This window comes from Equus przewalskii, chromosome X (genome assembly GCF_037783145.1).
Source record: "Equus przewalskii isolate Varuska chromosome X, EquPr2, whole genome shotgun sequence".
Classification (NCBI taxonomy): Eukaryota; Metazoa; Chordata; class Mammalia; order Perissodactyla; family Equidae; genus Equus; species Equus przewalskii.
Window position 1 is genome coordinate 54027919 of NC_091863.1, and position 18088 is coordinate 54046006.

At 41.1% G+C, this 18088-nt stretch overlaps 1 protein-coding gene across 7 annotated transcripts in view; it reads left to right on the forward strand.

Moving 5' to 3' along the window:
* The window catches only part of IGBP1 (immunoglobulin binding protein 1), a 48956-nt gene that overhangs the window by 16734 nt on the left and 14134 nt on the right, over positions 1–18088 (forward strand). For 4 of the 7 annotated variants that reach the window (XR_011535852.1, XM_070603932.1, XM_070603931.1 and 1 more), the window contains one exon: positions 4715–5205. Coding sequence is in view for 6 of the 7 variants with exons in the window: in XM_070603932.1 (XP_070460033.1) it covers positions 4715–4860 (146 nt within the window). In the remaining variant the exon portion in view is untranslated. Of the gene's footprint in view, positions 1–4714; positions 5206–7132; positions 7210–18088 lie in introns of those variants that run through there. The other 3 variants (XM_070603933.1, XM_070603930.1, XM_070603929.1) reach the window with 1 other exon arrangement.

The window sequence follows — 18088 nt, forward strand, 5'->3', positions numbered from 1 at the left end:
GACAACTTGGGGAAAATAAAGAATCATTTCAGAAATGAAGGCTAAGCTGGAAGAAAAGGATGAGTGAACGCAACAGAAAACGTTTTAATAAGGTAACAAAGGAACATGTTTTAAATCGAAAAGAAATTTAAACAGGATTCAAGAAACAGTGACAAATGGGGGCTGGCCACATGGCCAAGTGGTTAACTTCGCGCACTCCACCTCGGCGACCCGGGGTTTCCCAAGTTTGGATCCTGGGCATGGACGTGGCACTGTTCATCAGGCCATGCTGAGGCCGCATCCCACATGGCACAACCAGAAGGACCTACAAATTAGAACATACAATTATGTACTGGGGGGCTTTAGGGAGAAGGAGAAGAAGAAGAAGAAGAAAAAAGATTGGCAACAGATGTTAGCTCAGGTGCCAGTCTTTAAAAAAAAAAGTGTCAAATATAAAAGATAGCAAAGAAGACCTGGCATATGGATAATAGGATTATCTGAAGAAGAAAACCAAAGCAAGGAAAAAGAATAAAAGCTAAAAATTAATGTTAGGGAAACTTTCCTGGAACAAAAAAAAAGATTTGATTTGAGAAGGCACACTGTGGACCTGAGAATTTTGACTAATAATGACCAACAACAAGACACATTCTAATAAAATTACTATACTTTAAAGAAAAGGAAAAAAATGCTTTGGACATTTGGACAAACACAGGTGATTTATAAAGGAAAGAAAATTGGATCACCCTCAAACTTTTTGACATCAACACTTTATGCCAGAAGAAAATGGAGTAACATGTATTTAAGATTCTCAAGGGGAAAAAATATGAGCCAAGGACATTATATCTGGTAAAACTGACTTTTAAGTATGAAGGATATAGCCATTTATCAACATGCAGGAACTCAGGAAATATTGTTCCCATGATGCTTTCCTAAGGAATTTGCTAGAGAACGAGCTTCAGACAACCAAAATGATGAGAGACATTGACAGAAGGACTGGTAGCAAGCCTTAAATATATAGTTATTTAGACCTAAGACTAAACGAGGGTTAAAAGGGAGAGAGCAGAGTATGTAATGCCTATATGCTCGGTGTTCAGATAACGTCGATATAGCACCACTGTTTTCCAAAATGGAGAAATGGGAAAAGCATATGCAAGAAAGGAACTGCTACCAATAATCATATTGCTGGCGCTATTAGTGTTATTCCAAGACTGTGTGTAATGTGAGATAGTGTAAGTGAGTAATTATAAGACATTTGAATCCTGTCATCCTCTGTCTTTGAGAACTAAGACTTTTAGTGTGGAAGAATACAGGTGTAATTCAAAAGAGTTTAAGTTAGAAGTAAAACGACCCTGTAGTCCTGAATATGAACTCAATGAGAAATTTTATTTAAAAGTAAACACACGCACACACCCCCTTTGCTTTAGGGGTGAAAGGGCTTAGAAATAATGACTAGCCCAGTAGTAGTGAACACGCCTAGTAATCCAGATTGTGGTCTTGAAATACCGTTCCCATTAAAGGAAATTAGGATGTCTTAGAGAAACAGCTAATTCTAAGTGTGGGGCAGGAAATGTACCAGGTGAGCTTGGAACATTTTGTCATAAGAAGTAGGGAAGAAGCCTTCAAAGACTACTAAGGTCATATCAAAAAGACTCAGAAGCCACTTCGAAGATGTTTCCACTGGTCAGAGACAGTTTGGCTTCAAAAAGGATAATTGCCAATAGCAGTGAGCACATCCAGTGCCCAAATCTTGGTTTCTAATACCATTCTCCACTTAAAGGAACCAGGGCTCCTTAGAGAAATGGCTGATTCTAGAGCTGGGGCAGGGAATATATAAGATGTGCCTGAAGTGTCTTGTAGTACTAGAAAATAAAGAAGCACTCAAGAAAAAACAATTGAGCTATGTTAATTGGACACAAAGTCCAGCTGAAAGAACTCTCACTGGCCAAAACTGGAAGAATTTGAGCAGGAAAATAACAGTATTGAATATAACACCAAGAATAAGATAAATACCCATGAGTCTCTAGTGATAGAAAGAAATGATTAAATAAATGAATGGGGGAGGAGAGACAAATCTCCCCTACAGAAAAATTCCAAATAATTTGTGTATGTACTCCTGTCTCAAGGAGCGGGAGCATAGCTCCTCCCCCCTGAGGTGCGGGCTGTGTCTAGTGACTTTCCGCCAGAGACTGTGGTGTGGAGGGTGCAGGAGGCGGGCCTTGGCAGCTGGGAACCTGGCAAAACCTCTGCCTTAGTCGGGTGATTCTGGGTAAAACAGCAGCAGCGGTAAGTCATGGTGATGCTGTGTAGCCTTGATTTGATGTGGAGAGAAGGGCCCTTCGCCTCTGCAGTATTCTCCTCCAAGACCCATAACCCCAGTCAAACTATGAGAAAAGCATCAGGCAACCCCAAATTGAGGGACATTTTGCAAAATACCTGAGGAGTACTCCTCAAAACTGTTCAGGTCATAAAAACAAGGAAAGTCTGAGAAATTGTTACAGCCAAGAGGGGACTAAGGAGACAGGACTAAATGTAATGTGGTCTTCTGGATGGGATCCTGGAACCGAAAAAGGACATTAGGTCAAACCTAGGCTAAATGAAGTATGTACTTTAGTTGTTAGTAACACAGCAGTATTGGTTCGTTTCTCGTTTCTTGTGACACATAACCCATAGTAATGTAAGATATTAAAAATCAGGGAAATTGGGTACGGATGTATAGGAACTCTCTATACTATCTTCTCAATTTCTCTGTAAACCTAAAACTATTCTAAAATTTAAAAGTTCATTTGAATATATTTTTAGAAATCATTGCAGTTGGTTGAAGCCCATCAAATATGTTTAAATCCATGAGTACATAATTATATTTAAAAACAAGAATTGTTCCATTTCAGAGGATGATAACAAACCAATTTATTATCTTAAGTAGTACATAAAGTAAAAGAATCGAGTATTTATCTTGTTTTTTTCCCGGGTAACTAAATAGTAGTAGATGAAGGGAAGCCTCTCTTTATAAAAGCATTCTAGTTAATAAAAAAGAATGTTAAAATTAAGGGTATGACCTTCCTGGAAGCCCTAGAAAATTATTGAATCTAGGCATTCAGCATCAACAGCGGCTAGCATCACCACACATGAGACACAGATGTTATGTGTCACCTGACGAGAGAACACAGCACCACCTAGAATCATGCCGAAGAGATGACCTCTGAGTCAGATGCAGCCTCTGTGTCCGCTTGCCAGTCTGCGGAAATACGGAAGAACAGTTGGACTACATCATGACTATGCAATCAGCAAAATCCAGATTTGGGGAAGCTCTCAGGTCAAATGCCCCAGCTACTTCAGTAGATAACTTGTAAGGAAAGAGAGAGAGGGAAGAGGAACATGTAGATTCAAAAGATATCAAAATATTTTTAAATGGGCAAAACTAACCTTAAAAACATTGTGCTAAATGAAAGAAGTCAGACACCAAAGACCACATACTGCTTGGTTCGGTTTATAGGAAATGTCCAGAAGAGGCAAATCTGTAGAGACAGAAGGTGGATTCGTGGTTGCCAGGGCTGGAGGCAGAGAAGGAATGGGGGTTAACTATAAATGGGCACGAGGGACCTTCTTGGGGTGATAGAAGTTTTTTTAATTGGATTGTGGTGATGGTTGCAGAACTCTGTACTAAAAATCATTGAGCAACAAATGAACATACAGATGGACAGCCCTAGTGTCTAGGGGTGCACACTTGGGTAATAAAGCTATGATAAACTCCAGGAAATTATTACGATGAAAGGTGGTATAGTGGTTACCTTTGGGGGCAGGGGGGAGTCATGATTTGGAAGATGCTCCTGGAGAGGCTTTTGAGATGGGTACAAGATGTATTTCTTGACCCAAGTGGAGGCTATGAAGGTATAGCCTTCTTATAAAAACTTGTTACATATATTTTTGTGTGATTTCTAGTGTCTTGTATTTTACAATACAGGGTTAAAAAAACAGGAGAACACAAGACTCCCAAGTTGTTAGATCAGATCCCCACGTATTTCATTCTTCATCATAGTAATGAGAATACTTCTCACGGGCAAACTCAGGGTAGCCAGGAAACGCTCCTTTACCTTGCAAAGGAAAAAAGTTAATGCAAAAGAGAGAGAGCAGTTGGTTTAATTTCTTCTGGGTGTACACTGCATGACAAATGCCATTTGGACCTCAGACCCTGTTCCAAACACATACAAAATAACACAGATATTCTTTTCCAGTAAGTTCCACTGCCCCGTGTTTTCCAATTTTACACACACAGAAAATTGTATAACTATAATGAAGGAAAGGGATGGAGGAGAAAAAGTCACCTGTAGTCCCACCTCCCTGGCATATCACAAATCATAGAATCCTAAATATTTTTTACATTAGTGTTTTTGCTTTGCTCGGGGTGGGTTGGTTGGTTGGTTGGTTGTTTTTGTTTTTTGTTTGGGGTGGGGATGTTGGCCATTTTAGCAAGAATTCTTTCTCAAAATAGAATTCATTCTGAGGGACAACTTTCATGTTTTTGTCTTCTTGTGAAAACCACTCAGCATCCTTTCTTCCTGTTATTTGACATGTCATCTGTTAAGGAATATAAGTACTGTCCCCACTTCTGCTGGCCCCAGGGTGGGCAGCTAGATTCCTTGTCCCCATTTTATGTGGTTGTGCTCAGAGTGGAGCTGAGGCCCCAGACATTCCCTCAGTTTCTCACCCCGGCTTTCTCACTTTTCCACTTTGTCAGCGTTCAAAAGAGCAGCTCAGCACCAGAAAGATCAGGAACAAAAGGAGGAAGAGGATGATGACGGAACCCTCTACAGAGCTCGGGAGTGGGATGACTGGAAGGACACCCACCCTAGGGGCTATGGCAACCGACAGAACATGGGTTAGTTGTCCCACAACAAGATGCGATGATAGTGGCACACCAGCTTCCCTGCCAAGGAAGGCTCTGTGGTCTTCCCCTCCCTGGGCTCCTGCTTCAGCTGTGTGCAACAAAAACCTAGATGCTTAATCATGCTTTTCATTCAATAAAGTGTCAGAGAATTAAATGTGTATTTGTATCCTAGATGATGAGCCAGCAGTCTTGTTTTGGCATTATCATCCTCATCATGGTGTATTCCATTTTCTTAAGTGGAAAGAAAAGTACTGAGAAATGGCTTTGTATAATCAATGACTGTATGAATTCTCATTAAAAAATAATAAACGTCCATTCTATTACATGAGCCTGTGCAGAAATATGGCTATGAGCTTCTTTTTTTGTGGGGGGGAAGTCAGCCGTGTGTCCCTGGGTTTATGGAGAGATCTTGGTCATCTCCCTTTGGTCTGGGCAGTGAATTTCCCAACATTACAGCTGCCCAGACCAGCTGGAGCTTTCTCCTTCCTACCCCAGCACTGTGAAATAATTCAACACTCTGCTTTACGGGGGTGAGCACAAAAGCCAGGACTTTCCCTGCCACACAGCACTATTTTTAGGAATTATAGCTGTACATGAATGGACCATAACAACCCTGTCTACCTAGACTTAATGCCTTGGCCAGGAGAAATGAGAGAAGCAGGTAAGGTGCTGTGGGGGAGGAAGAACTATTCCTCTCCCCTCTAGGTCCTTCTGGCTGGCCTCAGAATTAAATTGTTATGAGACAGAATAACAGGAGACAATGAAGTTTAATAACACGTCTACATGGGAGAAACTCAGGAAAACTGAGTAACTTGCCAGAATGGCCAAAGCCACCACCTTAGATACCATCTTCAGCTAAAGACAAAGGAGGATGTTGGGGATGGGTGGTTTGGGACTTCAAAAGGGAGGAAGACAATTCACACAGAGATGGAAAAGCAAATGTTTGGTAAACAAATGTTTGCTGAGCCATCTGTGGGCAATTGGACCCGAGAGAGAGAGAGAGAGAGAGAGAGAGAGAGAGAGAGAGAGAGAGAGAACTTTGCTATAAATAGGCTTGCTACTGCCTTCCTGTCTACCACACCTAGTTTACATTATACTATAGTTATCTTATGCTATTAGCTCCTTCCTGGAACAGGCCCTTTATCTTAAATTCTTTTAGGCAGTTAGAGGGAAGGTCAAAGTTTCCTGCAGAGTCTTTTGTTCTTAAAAACAACCAAGCCAAAGAGACACATTTTGGGGTGCAAATTCTGATCCCCCACAGCGCTATGAGAGCCATCCTGTGTATGAGTCTGAGGCCACGGCCTCTACTCATGGAATTATTTGCCATAACCCTTAGGGGCAAGAGCAGCTCAGGCTGTAGCCTAGCTCTTAAATGGCTCGCCCTAAGAGCATTTTGGCCCTCCATGCCTGTGCTGTGTCATACCTGGCACAGTCCGATGTGGTAAATGTGCCATGAGGTCACTTTGCTGGTTAGTAAGGTGCCTGCAGTCATGCTGAGAACTGAGTGTGGAGGAGGAGGAGGAGGGCACAGATGGCACTGGAAGTTACCTACTTTCTGCAGTAGAGAGAAGACATGTCCTCAGCTCTTGGGTTGATACTCTGAAAAAGCAGCCATGTGTTGAAACAAATGGTCTGTATAGAAAACATACTTTTGTTCTATATGGCTTTGGTACACTTAGGTTTTCTTTTAACAGGAAGATGACGCAGCCTTCCTATTCTAGCTTCTGTAGTCTAGTTTAGTGGAGGGGTTTGAAAAGGAGACTCGGTTCCCTCTTGTTTATAGGATGGTAAGTGGAGGGCTGTCGGGTGATGATTAAGAGGTTGTGTTTAGTGGGAGATGACAGAAGACTACCAATAATATATTTGTGTAATGCTTAATAAAGGACTCATCTCACCTCCACAACAGAAGCCCCTGAAACTGGTAAAGCACAGATTAAATTCCCCGAGGATTTGGGAAGCACCCATTCATTTTTAGCTCTCTTCTAATTATTGCCAGACTGCCTCTAGCAGTGGCCTATTTTCTGCCCTTAAAACTCCACCCTGAGTTCATTATCAAAATGGGCCAGGATGGAGCTAACCCCTTGGTCTGAGTCTATTTAAAGATGGGCCTTCCAGAAGATCCAGCCTGATTAAGCCTCCTCACACATTCTGATATCTAGGAGGCAAACCAGACAATGTGGGTTTGAATTCTGGCTTTAAAAATCGCAAGCTCTGTGACCTTGGGCAGTAGAACTCTGAATTGCTTTTCTGTTTCCTCAATGTCTGTAGGTGTGCTGGCTCGTGGTGGTGGTGTGACAATTAAACGAATAGTGGCAGCCGTTATGATAGACTCAAGCAACTGAAGAGTAAGTGATTTCTTTTCATCTGAACTCAATGACTGCAGACTGTCCACTAGGAAGGGAAAGGAAATGGACACGTATTGGGTCTCTGTTCCGTGCCAGGTGCTGGACCCAGCACTTGCACGTTCTATTAATATAATGACTCTGCAACATAGGCAGCATTGTCCCCATTTCACAGATGGGAAAACAGGCCCAGACAAGCTGATTTCCTCAAGTTCACACTAGTGAGACGCTGTGCTTCTGTCATTTTCCATGTGCTTCCCAATTGCTTGTGCTTTTAGTTATGTATCTTAAAGCTGCTGAAAAAAAGGAAGCAGCTTCAAAAATCCAAACCCAAACCACTGCTTACACATCATTGGAGCTCTAGAAATTCCTTCTTAGCTGACTCACCAAAGAAAAGGTTATGCCAGCTCCCCCACCATTTCCTCCTCAGCTGGGCAATGAGAAGACAGATGGTGAGCAAACCCATCTTCCTCCATTTTCCTCTCCTGACTCCTGGCCTGACTGCCAGAGAAACCAAAAGAAAACCAGCTTTTCTACCCCCACCAGGTCCAGGCCTCTCAGGGTCCTAGAGTGAGCTGGGTTTGGTGGACTCCAGTAAGTGAGGACTCAAAGCTTTCAACACATAATAATACAGCTTCATAGTTTACAAAATTCCTTCACGTAATGCTGCTTATTTCATCCTCACCACCTGTCAGGCAGGAGATGATGTCTTCGTTTTACAGAGAAGGAAACTGGCTTGGGGAAATGAAATGAGTGACTTCAGTCACAGCTAATAAGCAGAACGTGCAAACATATCATTGTAGTCAAAATATTTGCCTTCAATAGCTCTTACGTGGAGGCCAATTAGATTTGGAAAAGGTGAATACCGAGCACTATTTCTTATACCGCCTTTATGCGATAATTTGCCCTTCCCACTCTTGTCCCTCTCAACAAAGGGCAGGGGATTGAATGAGCTGATTTCAAGCCCAAGAAGTTGGAGTTAAGAGTCCTGAGTTAGATTCTCAATTCAAGAGGCTCTGCCACTCCCTAGCTGGGTGACCCTGGGCCAGGTCACCCGTGTCACTGCTGGCATTTAAAACAACTTGAAAAGGGAGAAACTTTTGAAACTAAATCTCTCTCTCTCTGTCATTCAAACTCCAAGTCCTCCTCTGCGGACTCTGGGCCTCCAGTTTGCTCATCAGCATAACAGACACAGTGCACCCATCTCTGTTGGACATCCTACAGCACCATGGTATTGGTACCATTGTCTCCTTGCAAAACAGCTCTCCAACACCTGCACATCATTGCCTCACAGAATACTTTTAACCCATTTGTCCAAGGTACAGCTTAACCTGACACAGTTTACTCATGTTCCGTAACAAAAAGACGTGGGTTCTAATCCCAGCTCTGTCGTCATCTTAGCCCCTCCCAGAAGCAGACACAACATCTGCCCTACTAACCTCACAGGCCAGAGTGAGGAGCAAATGAAATCAAATATGTGGAAGCACTTTGAACAGTTATAAAACACAGCACAAGAGTGGGGAGTAAGAGTAGTAGGCTGTTGGTAAGCTAGGGAGACAGAGAAGGGGATGCATTTGCTTTTAGTCAGTGTTTCACAAGTTTGTTTAACCCCTGCCCCTCTAATACTTTCTCAATCTATCTTCTGTATATCACCATCAGCAAAAAGGTTTGCGAAACGCTTTTTGTTTGTGTGCTGAGATGAACAGCAAAGGAGAGAATTGTTACATGCAGTGGAAACTGAGAACTGGTTTTTACATGTTTACAAGTGACCCAGGTGACCTGCCAGGCCACCTTTGACAAATGTATGTGAAAGGATGGTGAACAAAGTCTTAGATTTCAGCTTCTTGTCCCAACTGGCAATAAATCCCTCAAAGAGAATACAACTCAGCAATAACTTAGGGCAGCCTATTGCTGTGTGGTTGCACAAATAAAAATAATAGCTGCCATGTATTGAGCACCTACTATATACTAGGAGCTTTACATCATTTCTAATCCTCACAACACAGCCCAAGTTAGATATTATTATAGCCTCAATTTGTAAATGAGGAAACTCAGGCTCAAAGAAGTGATTGCTCAAAGGTTACTCAGCCCTAAGTGGTGGAGCTGAGCCTGGATTCCAGGTCGGCCTGACTCTACAGCCACGCCCTTCCAGTCCACTGCCTCTCTAGGAAGTACAAAGCACAGAGGACATACCAACTGGGCAATACACCCTGGTGGCATGCTGCTCTGGGGATAGCCACGCCTCTTTCTCTGTCCAAGTTTTGAGTAACAATTCCACCAGCTTTGCCTGCCGGGCCCTTTGGGGGCATGTCTGAGCCCTGCTCACTAGGGGAAAACACTCACTCGGAAACATCCCCTTCCTGGGGCCCTACATCCCTCAAACTGCAGGGGAGCATCCCTGCTCCTAATGCCAGGCCCACTTGCTCTCCCCTTTCATCCCTAGTCGATCTTCATTCAAGTAGACCCTTTAAACCCTCTACTCCAGTCTCTCACTCGGGTTCCTACATATTTTCTAAGCCAGACAAAGACTCCGTTGGTCCATCAGGCCTTTCTGGACAAGTAAGACCAGACCCAGGCGATGGGTGCATGAGCCTTGGAGGCCGGAGGCTGGGAGGAAAGTTTTCTGCCTGAACTCTGAGGCCCTTCAACACTCAGCAACAGACACCGCCTCTGCTACCATGCTGCCCTGGGCCCTGGTTCAGGCATTGAGAGATTGGCAGAAAGCCTTCTCACCAGCCTCATGTAATCCGTCTTCTCTTTCCTTGTCCACCTTCTCCCTGGGTGAACTCCAGCCCAGCCCATCTCCGGCTGCCCTGGCCAACTGCCCTGCGGGCCAGCGCTAGCCCTGACCTTCTCGCTGAGCTCCCAGACCTGTAGCCTCCCCTCTACCACACAGCCTCTCTTGGTAAACAAATAAAACTCAAATTCAACAGTCTTGAAAGGAACTCATCACAGTCCCCACCCCTCTGGCTCCATCAGAGCTTTTCAGATTCCCATCACCTACATAGTGCTCATCCTGAGAAGCTCAGCATTGTTTCTGGATTTTTCCTCCTGACAAAGCAAGCATTCAATGTTTGCAGAATGAATTGGCTGAGTGAATGAGTCCCATCGTGAATCACGCTTGTTCATCAGGCAGATTCACGATCAGCCAGCCTCTTTCTTTTCATATTCAAACAGCTTTACGTAAAAGAAAACCCAAAATCCCTTCACCTTAAAGCAACAATCATTTCTCTCTCAGACCTCCTCTCACCCTAGCACTGAAGAGACCACATTTTTACAAAGTGTATTCAATGGAGAGGTCTGCTTTATTCTTTGCTTTTAAAGCTTAACATACCATATACGGCAGAGTCTGCCTTACAATAATTGTAATGACTTTTAATGACTGCACATTAGTCTATAATGTTGTTATATAATAGCTTACTTAGCCAGTCCCAGATTTTGAACATTTGGAATCTTTCCAGGTTTTTACTGTTTGTTCCTGTATCCATTTAACAAAGTAAATTACCTTAGTTGCTTGTGTGCACATAAAATATCCCTGGAGGGGGAGGGGTGTTGAGTTGTTGGAGGCCGGGAGAGGGAAGGAGACTTTTCACTGAATTCCCCATAATCCCTTTTGAACTTTGAATCATGTGAGTATGCTGACTATTCCAAATATATATACCAAAAGCTTACTGTACACCAAGCATTGCACTAGAAGCTGAGTGTAGAGATGGGGTCCACACTCACAAACTAACTCCCTGATAGGTGCTCTCCCAAAAGTATGTGTAATGTACCTTGGGAACGCAGAGGATAATGCAGGGTAAAGAGTGTTAGGGAATGATATTTTCACTGAACCTTGAAGCATAGGTAGGAGTTAGGTTCGTAAGAGACTGTTACCACCACCAAACATAGGTTCTTTACCTGCCACACAAGAGGGGCCAAATAAAAACTGGAACACCCGGCTTATGGCATGGAAAGCATTTTTATTTCAGATGACATCAGCTGGGAGATGAGAGTGATCCTGCAAATTTGTCTTGTTTCATCTCGTCTCCCCGAAAGAGGGGGGAGTCAGTGGCCTTGCTGATCAGAGCTTTTCCACCAGCCTGTGTTTGGCCTTGGGACAATGTTTGTAGGGAGGAAGAGGAGGTGATATGGAACCCAGGTGGGCAACCTTGGCTGTTTGCGTCCATGGCAAATAGTGGATTTTGGAGCCAGGGAGCCAGGGAGTAAGCAGGAAAAGAGTGCTTTTGGTTTTAACTGCATATATGCTGGGTTTAATGTAGGGGAACTGATATCAGGGCTGGCTTCAATTCCCCCCTACTTTATGTTCCAGCTACTTCCTGCTGAATTGGGGAGTAGGTTGTTTTATCTAGTTGAACCAGTCTTTTAATAAGGTGGTGATGCAGATATGTTCCCAAAGTTAGCCCTGTATCATGTAAGTAAGTAACCAGGTATTTAATAAGAAGTATTTCTAGAGAAACAAAAAGAAAAAACAAGGTTAATGTTTGGAGCAAATTATAAATCAGTTTCTGAGCCCAGGGGACAGCCAATCAAGATTCATAGAAGTCAGGGTCAAAGCATCTTTTGCGGTTTAAAATGTCTCTGATGGTGTCATTGGGCACTCAGGTAGCTTTCTGAGTGGCTTACGCAGGAGCAGGCATGAATCTCTCTTAAGTTTACATCAAGTCCTCCAGCTTCAGTTTTTAGGAAAAAGAGCAGGTTCAGTTTTCAATGATTTTAAATGAAAATGATGGGAAAAAATGGAAAAAGTTAGTTTGGAGATTTATTTCAAATATTTGTTTCACATATTTCAGATATTTTTAGGAGACCAGAAGAATTTAGGATTCAGTCCAGTTTATAGACATGAAATAAAAATTTCAAAGACAATTAATGGAACCAGAATCTAATATCCATGAATGTATATTATAGTTTTTATTGAAACATAATTTTTCTCTCTAAAATCACCCTCAATTTTACCAAGCATAACCAAATTAAGACTAACTGGTTGTAAAATATGTTTAGTTTTAATAGATTTGGCCCAATTATTTACATAAGTACAGCAAGAATAGCAACTGATCATATAGGTTCTTTTAAATCTTCTTTGCTGGAACCTTCTAAGGAATCTCAGGTTGAACTTTAAAGTCCTCTCAAGGCCAGGAAAGCCAGACCAAGAACTTGCCATCAGATTATGCTTGCAATACCTGCAGATTTGGGTGAATTCCTCTCTTCTGAAGTCCCCAAAATATCCTGGGGTTCCTTGCACCTGTAAGAGGGAGTGACATTCTTTACTCAACCTTACCAGGTTTCTGGGAACCCATAAGCAAGGTACCAGGCCAATATTGCCAAGTGGCTTTATTCCAGAAAGTCCACCTTCATTCCTCAAAAGCTGTCTTGTCATATCCAAGTGTGTATGTTTTTCTCAAACATGACATTCCAGTCAAAGCCTTGGTAATATAACCAGTGTTTCCAATTGTTTCCTGTTATAAGAAGAACAGATTCTTATTGAATTTATGCAAATAGCCATATAGCCATGGAAATAAGAATACATGCTCATCAAGAGTTTCCAAATTCTGGAGGGATCAGCTAGGGAGAAAAAGATAAATGTTTCAATTTTGTTTACAAATGTATAATTTTATCAAGTTACTATAAGCCATAGTTAGCATGAGAGAAAAAAGAAAAAGATTTCCTTAAATCTGAGAAAATAAAACACAAAACAAAAAAAATCAGCAATATTTTAAACAAAAGTTATAAAAATTATAATCATCCTCATCAATTCATTCAGTCCTGTGTAATCGATTCTTGACCTTAATCTTGTTAGCAATTTCATGAAGTCATCAGGTTTTCTGTTAGAGTTCTGTAATTTCTTACCCAGTTTAGTTTTACAATCTGAACGTTTATTAGAAACCTGTATTCTAGAGTAAGCACCAGAGTCCTTTTCACGAATTCTTTTGAACATAAAACATATTAGTAAAAACATCAGAGTAAAACAACAACTATCCATAAATAACAAAGACTTAAAAATGGCAATTGACAAAGACATTTGACTATTTCTATGATATACAACATTTTGATATAATAACCAGAATTATGGCTGACAATCAGGATGGATCAGAATTTTAGTAATGTTATATAATTTTTCAAACATTTATATCGATAACATTTACCCATATAATATCATAGGTCCCCATGAAGCAATGTTTAATCATCCCTTTAACCATGGTGACAGTTAAAGAATTTTAGGCAAATGTAGAGAATTAAATAGCTGTAAGAAGAACCTTAGCATCTGTGATTAAAGACCTGATAAAAACACTATAGGAAGGCTGGCCCCGTGGCCAAGTGGTTAAGTTCGCACGCTCCGCTGCAGGTGGCTCAGTGTTTTGTTGGTTTGAATCCTGGGCGCGGACATGGCACCGCTCATCAAACCACGCTGAGGCAGCGTCCCACATGCCACAACTAGAAGGACCCACAACAAAGAATATACAACTATGTACTGGGGGGCCTTGGGGAGAAAAAGGAAAAGAATAAAATCTTTAAAAAAATATATAGGAAATTTATTTTGATAAAACGTAAAATCCTTATCCTTCTGGTAGACTACTCAAAGAAAAAACCTTTTATAATCTTTTTTTTTTTTTACCAAGAGCAGACTAAAAGTTTAAGAAAATTATCTTTTTTGTAAGAAACAGATTTAATTTTGTACCAGTTTACTTTTGGCATTTAAATTTATTTACCTAATTAAATTTTTTTTTAATCTCAACCAACTTGGTCATACATAAAACTCTTCAGGGTTTTACTTTTATAAATCTTTTGTCACTTACTTTTTTTACATTCAGAATTTGTCCCAGTACTTTAGGACAAATTTATCTTTTCTTAACCCAACAAGCAAAAATACTTTTACCTTTTATACCTTTTTACTGAAAACATGCATTTTACTTTCCTTGAATATAAAGATTTTTTCCTTATTAATTTTTAGTAACTTTAATTAATATAATAATTAGAATCCTTAACCATTAGAAACCTTAATTTACAAGTAAAAACCAAGTAAGCAGTTATAAACTTTTCTTTACATTAGCATTCTGTGGCTTGGCAAATTTACAAATACTTTTTATAATTTTTAGAACCATGTTACTTTATAGTAATAAAACACAAGGTGTGTTTATTAATAGGCCCAAACACCTTTCAGTTTTTCTGTAAAAGGAAGCCCAAAGTAGATAAACTTAGACATGTTCAGCAATAATGTTTCAATGTTCCATCCTATCCAAAAGTGACCCAGATATTCAATAGGTTTTGTCATTTAACTTAACTTAGTAAAGCTATAAAGTTTGTTTCCAAAAAGATTTTGGAAGCTGTTTTTTAAGTATATATACCATAAAACATAATTATTGTACTTAAAAACTCTTACCCAGTTTTAACAATTACATTTTAATTACTCTTAAAAACTTCATGTGACATCAAAGCAGTTAACCATCATCTGAAGTTAAGTACGTACATCATAATACATAATTATTGTTAAAAAGTTTCTCCAAAACCTTTATCTTTTTACTCCTAGTTTACCTGTTCTCAACAATTACATTTAGATCGTCTGTAAAAATCTCATGAGACATTAAACAAAATCAGCTATTATACTGAGTTATTGGTTTTGCTGATAAATTTTGTAACAGAGATAACATGAGCTCATTTGACCAGTCAACCCAGGCTGTACGTCTGCATTGTAGCCGATGTCAATAACTCTAAGGATATGTCTATTTTAAATCAAAGCAGCAAACTCGAACAGGATCTTATTTACCAAGGATCATTTTATGTCATGTTAATAACTTCGTCTTTTAAAAGTTTCTGTATAGTAATCAAAGACTGTATTTCATTACGAGAGACTTTGAATCCTCTTTTTTAAGAGTGACCTCTAAGGTAGGCTCATCTGAAACAGAGATTCTCCAGAATGGCCATTACTATTCCAAATTGTCTCAAAAGTTTACTTATTTTTACTTGTTTAATTTTAAATCAGGAATTTCAGGGCAGTTGAAGTGGCACATCTCAGCGAGAGAAGAGAGAGAAGCAGCAGATTTGGCCTAGGCCACTGTCATGTTTAATTATTTAATTAATTTCTCTTAAAGAGGCAGTAAAGTATTTTTTATTTTATTTAGAAGGCTCAAAAGATTAAAACAGGCTTCCTATTCTTGTAGCTGGCTTTTTTCAATTACATACGTCAGTTTGGGCAAACTGAAATTGCCCCATTTAAATATACCAATTTTACAAAACTTTATCTTAATTTTACCAACTCTTATACTTTTAATTATAACTTATATTAGAACTCCATTAACAAGTTTCAATATTACAGTATTATGTAGGGAAAGCATTTCCAGTTAGACATAACATCTATTCCCCAAAACATTCAGTCAAAGTTGACATAACCTCTTCATATCATATTAGCTTAAACACTTTAATCTTTACAGTTTTATCAACCTGAGCAGCTCAACTCTTGCCCCAAACAATTGCTGGTCAGGTTTCTCACTGTGATTTTCACCTCCTGACCTTTTAAATTTTTTCACACTGGGGTGAATAGAACAGGTTTGTCTGATGTCCTTTAATGTTGGGGGGCCAATAGTGGGGGTCCCTTTAGCCCATTCAACCTTAGGCAGTGTTTTAATAAAACCTTTGCTTTAACTTTATTTATGTCTGTTTTATTTATCCCATTTTCCTTTCTAATAACCAGCTAAATATTTTCATCCTGTTGGGATGAGTTCTGTGACTCTTTCTTTTTTGATTTTTCTTTGTTAATGTTTTCATTAGAATCTGTAAAACCACAAGAAGAAGCTGAGGCCCCAAGTTTGATTAAGTTTTTAAGACTAATCATTGTATTTTCCTTTTAATTTGGTCTTTTCATAGGTACCGATAAAACAGCTGTTTATGATGAGAGCTCTCTAATAGTTTTTTCAACTTAAGGATCCATTGTTTGGCCATTTTCTCTCCGGAGTTTAAAGAATATTGTGGCCATGCAGTGTTACAAAAGAAAATCATCCCTTTTAGATGTTGGCTTATAACTATAATTAGACCATCTACTCAGAATTAACCCCAGTGGGCTCTGCTTGGGGACAGACAGCATGTTTCCCATTCCAATACACAGAGACAGACAGACACACAGACCCAGACAAAGAAAAACCAGACACGAGTGAACTGCTTCCCAGATTGAGGGTAGAAAGTCCTACAACTGTTCCCACTCTGAATGCATGCCTAGATGGCCCCTCTGCGAACAGAAAGGGCCCCAGATGGCCCCTCCAAGAATGGAAGGAACCCAAGAGGAGGGAAAGGAAGTACACAGGTGTCCCGAGGTGACTTACCCTTTCAGACAGAGTCCGTCGACTCACCAGAACGAAGAACAAACAAATAAACCTAGAACCTGTTTCCTTGACATAAGAAAACATGCCTAGGGTCAGTGGTGCCAGGCCAGACAGAAGGTACTAGGGTCGGTTCCTAGGGCAAATCACCTAGACAGCTGCTGCGCTGCTTCCCAGGAAATCCCAGTCGGCCCGGGGCCATGGAGCCATGGGCAAGAGCCTCCTGCCTGGCTTACCAGATTGTTAGCGCCTGCAAACATAGGTTCTTTACCCACCACACAAGAGGGGCCAAATAAAAACTGGAACGCCAGCCTTATGGCATAGAAAGGTTTTTATTTCAGGTGATATCAGCTGGGAGATGAGAGTGAGCCCTCAAATTTGTCTTGTCTCATCTTGTCTCCCGGAAAGAGGGGAGGCGAGGACTTTTAAAGATTTGGGAGGAATGTGGCTGCTTGTAGAGACGTTGTGGGGAGTCAGTGGCCTTGCCGGTCAGAGCTTTTCCACCAGCCTGTGTTCGGCCTTGGGACACTGTTTGTAGGGAGGAAGAGGAGATGATATGGAACCCAGGTGGGCGACCTTGGCTGTTTGTGTCCATGGCAGATAGTGGATTCTGGAGCCAGGGAGTAAGCAGGCAAAGAGTGCTTTGGTTTTAACTGCATATATGCTGGGTTTAATGTAGGGGAACTGACATCAGGGCCAGCATCAAGACCACCATGGGCAAAGGTCCAGAGTAAGAAGGGGTACTTCCTAGTTGGGGAAGGATGCTGTGTTGGGTGTGGTGTGAAAGTGATGAGAAATGAGACTTTCAAGGAGGGCAGAAACAAGTGTAAAGATGGCTCTGGATACCAGGCTCTGGAGTTCGAACTTGATTCCACATGCAATGGGAGACTTTGGAGGGTTTGAAACAGGGCAGATGCTAAGAGCTGTATTTGACAGCAATCCTCTAGCAGCAGCATGGAGACCAAAGGGAGACCAGCAGGAAGCAGCCTGCTGAAGTCCAGGCAACAGTGACAAGGGCCTGAACTAGGGGACCAACTGTCCTGGTTTGCCCAAGACCATCCTGGTTTTAGCATTGAAAGCCCAGCATCCTGGGCAACTCCTCAGTCCCTGGCAAACAGAGCTGGTTGGTCACCCTAGCCTGAACCAAGGCACTAGATGCCACTGTTCCCCAGGGCCTGCCTGCCCTGAGAAGTAATCCACTGACTTCCAGGGGATTTTGAAATACCTACCCTGTTCTGCCCTACCCTCCGCCTCCACAGGTCCCTCCTTGAACCACCACTCTTGGGTCTACTTTCACTAGATTATAGACCCACTGACCTCCAGACATAAAGAGATTTGTAAGGAAAACATCCCCACTTACCAACATCTTACTGGAGCTTCAGGCTAAGGAATCAATATTTCCTTGCACTTGCAGGACACTTGATACCATTTTTGTATTTGATTTTCCAAGCAACCCTTTTGGTTACATCCAGAAGATTTTTTTGAGCACCTTCTATATTTAAGGTCTTATGCTGAGAATACTGGTCTTTTCCTTTAGGACACATCACAAATTCAAGAGTGTAAACATTTTTGTG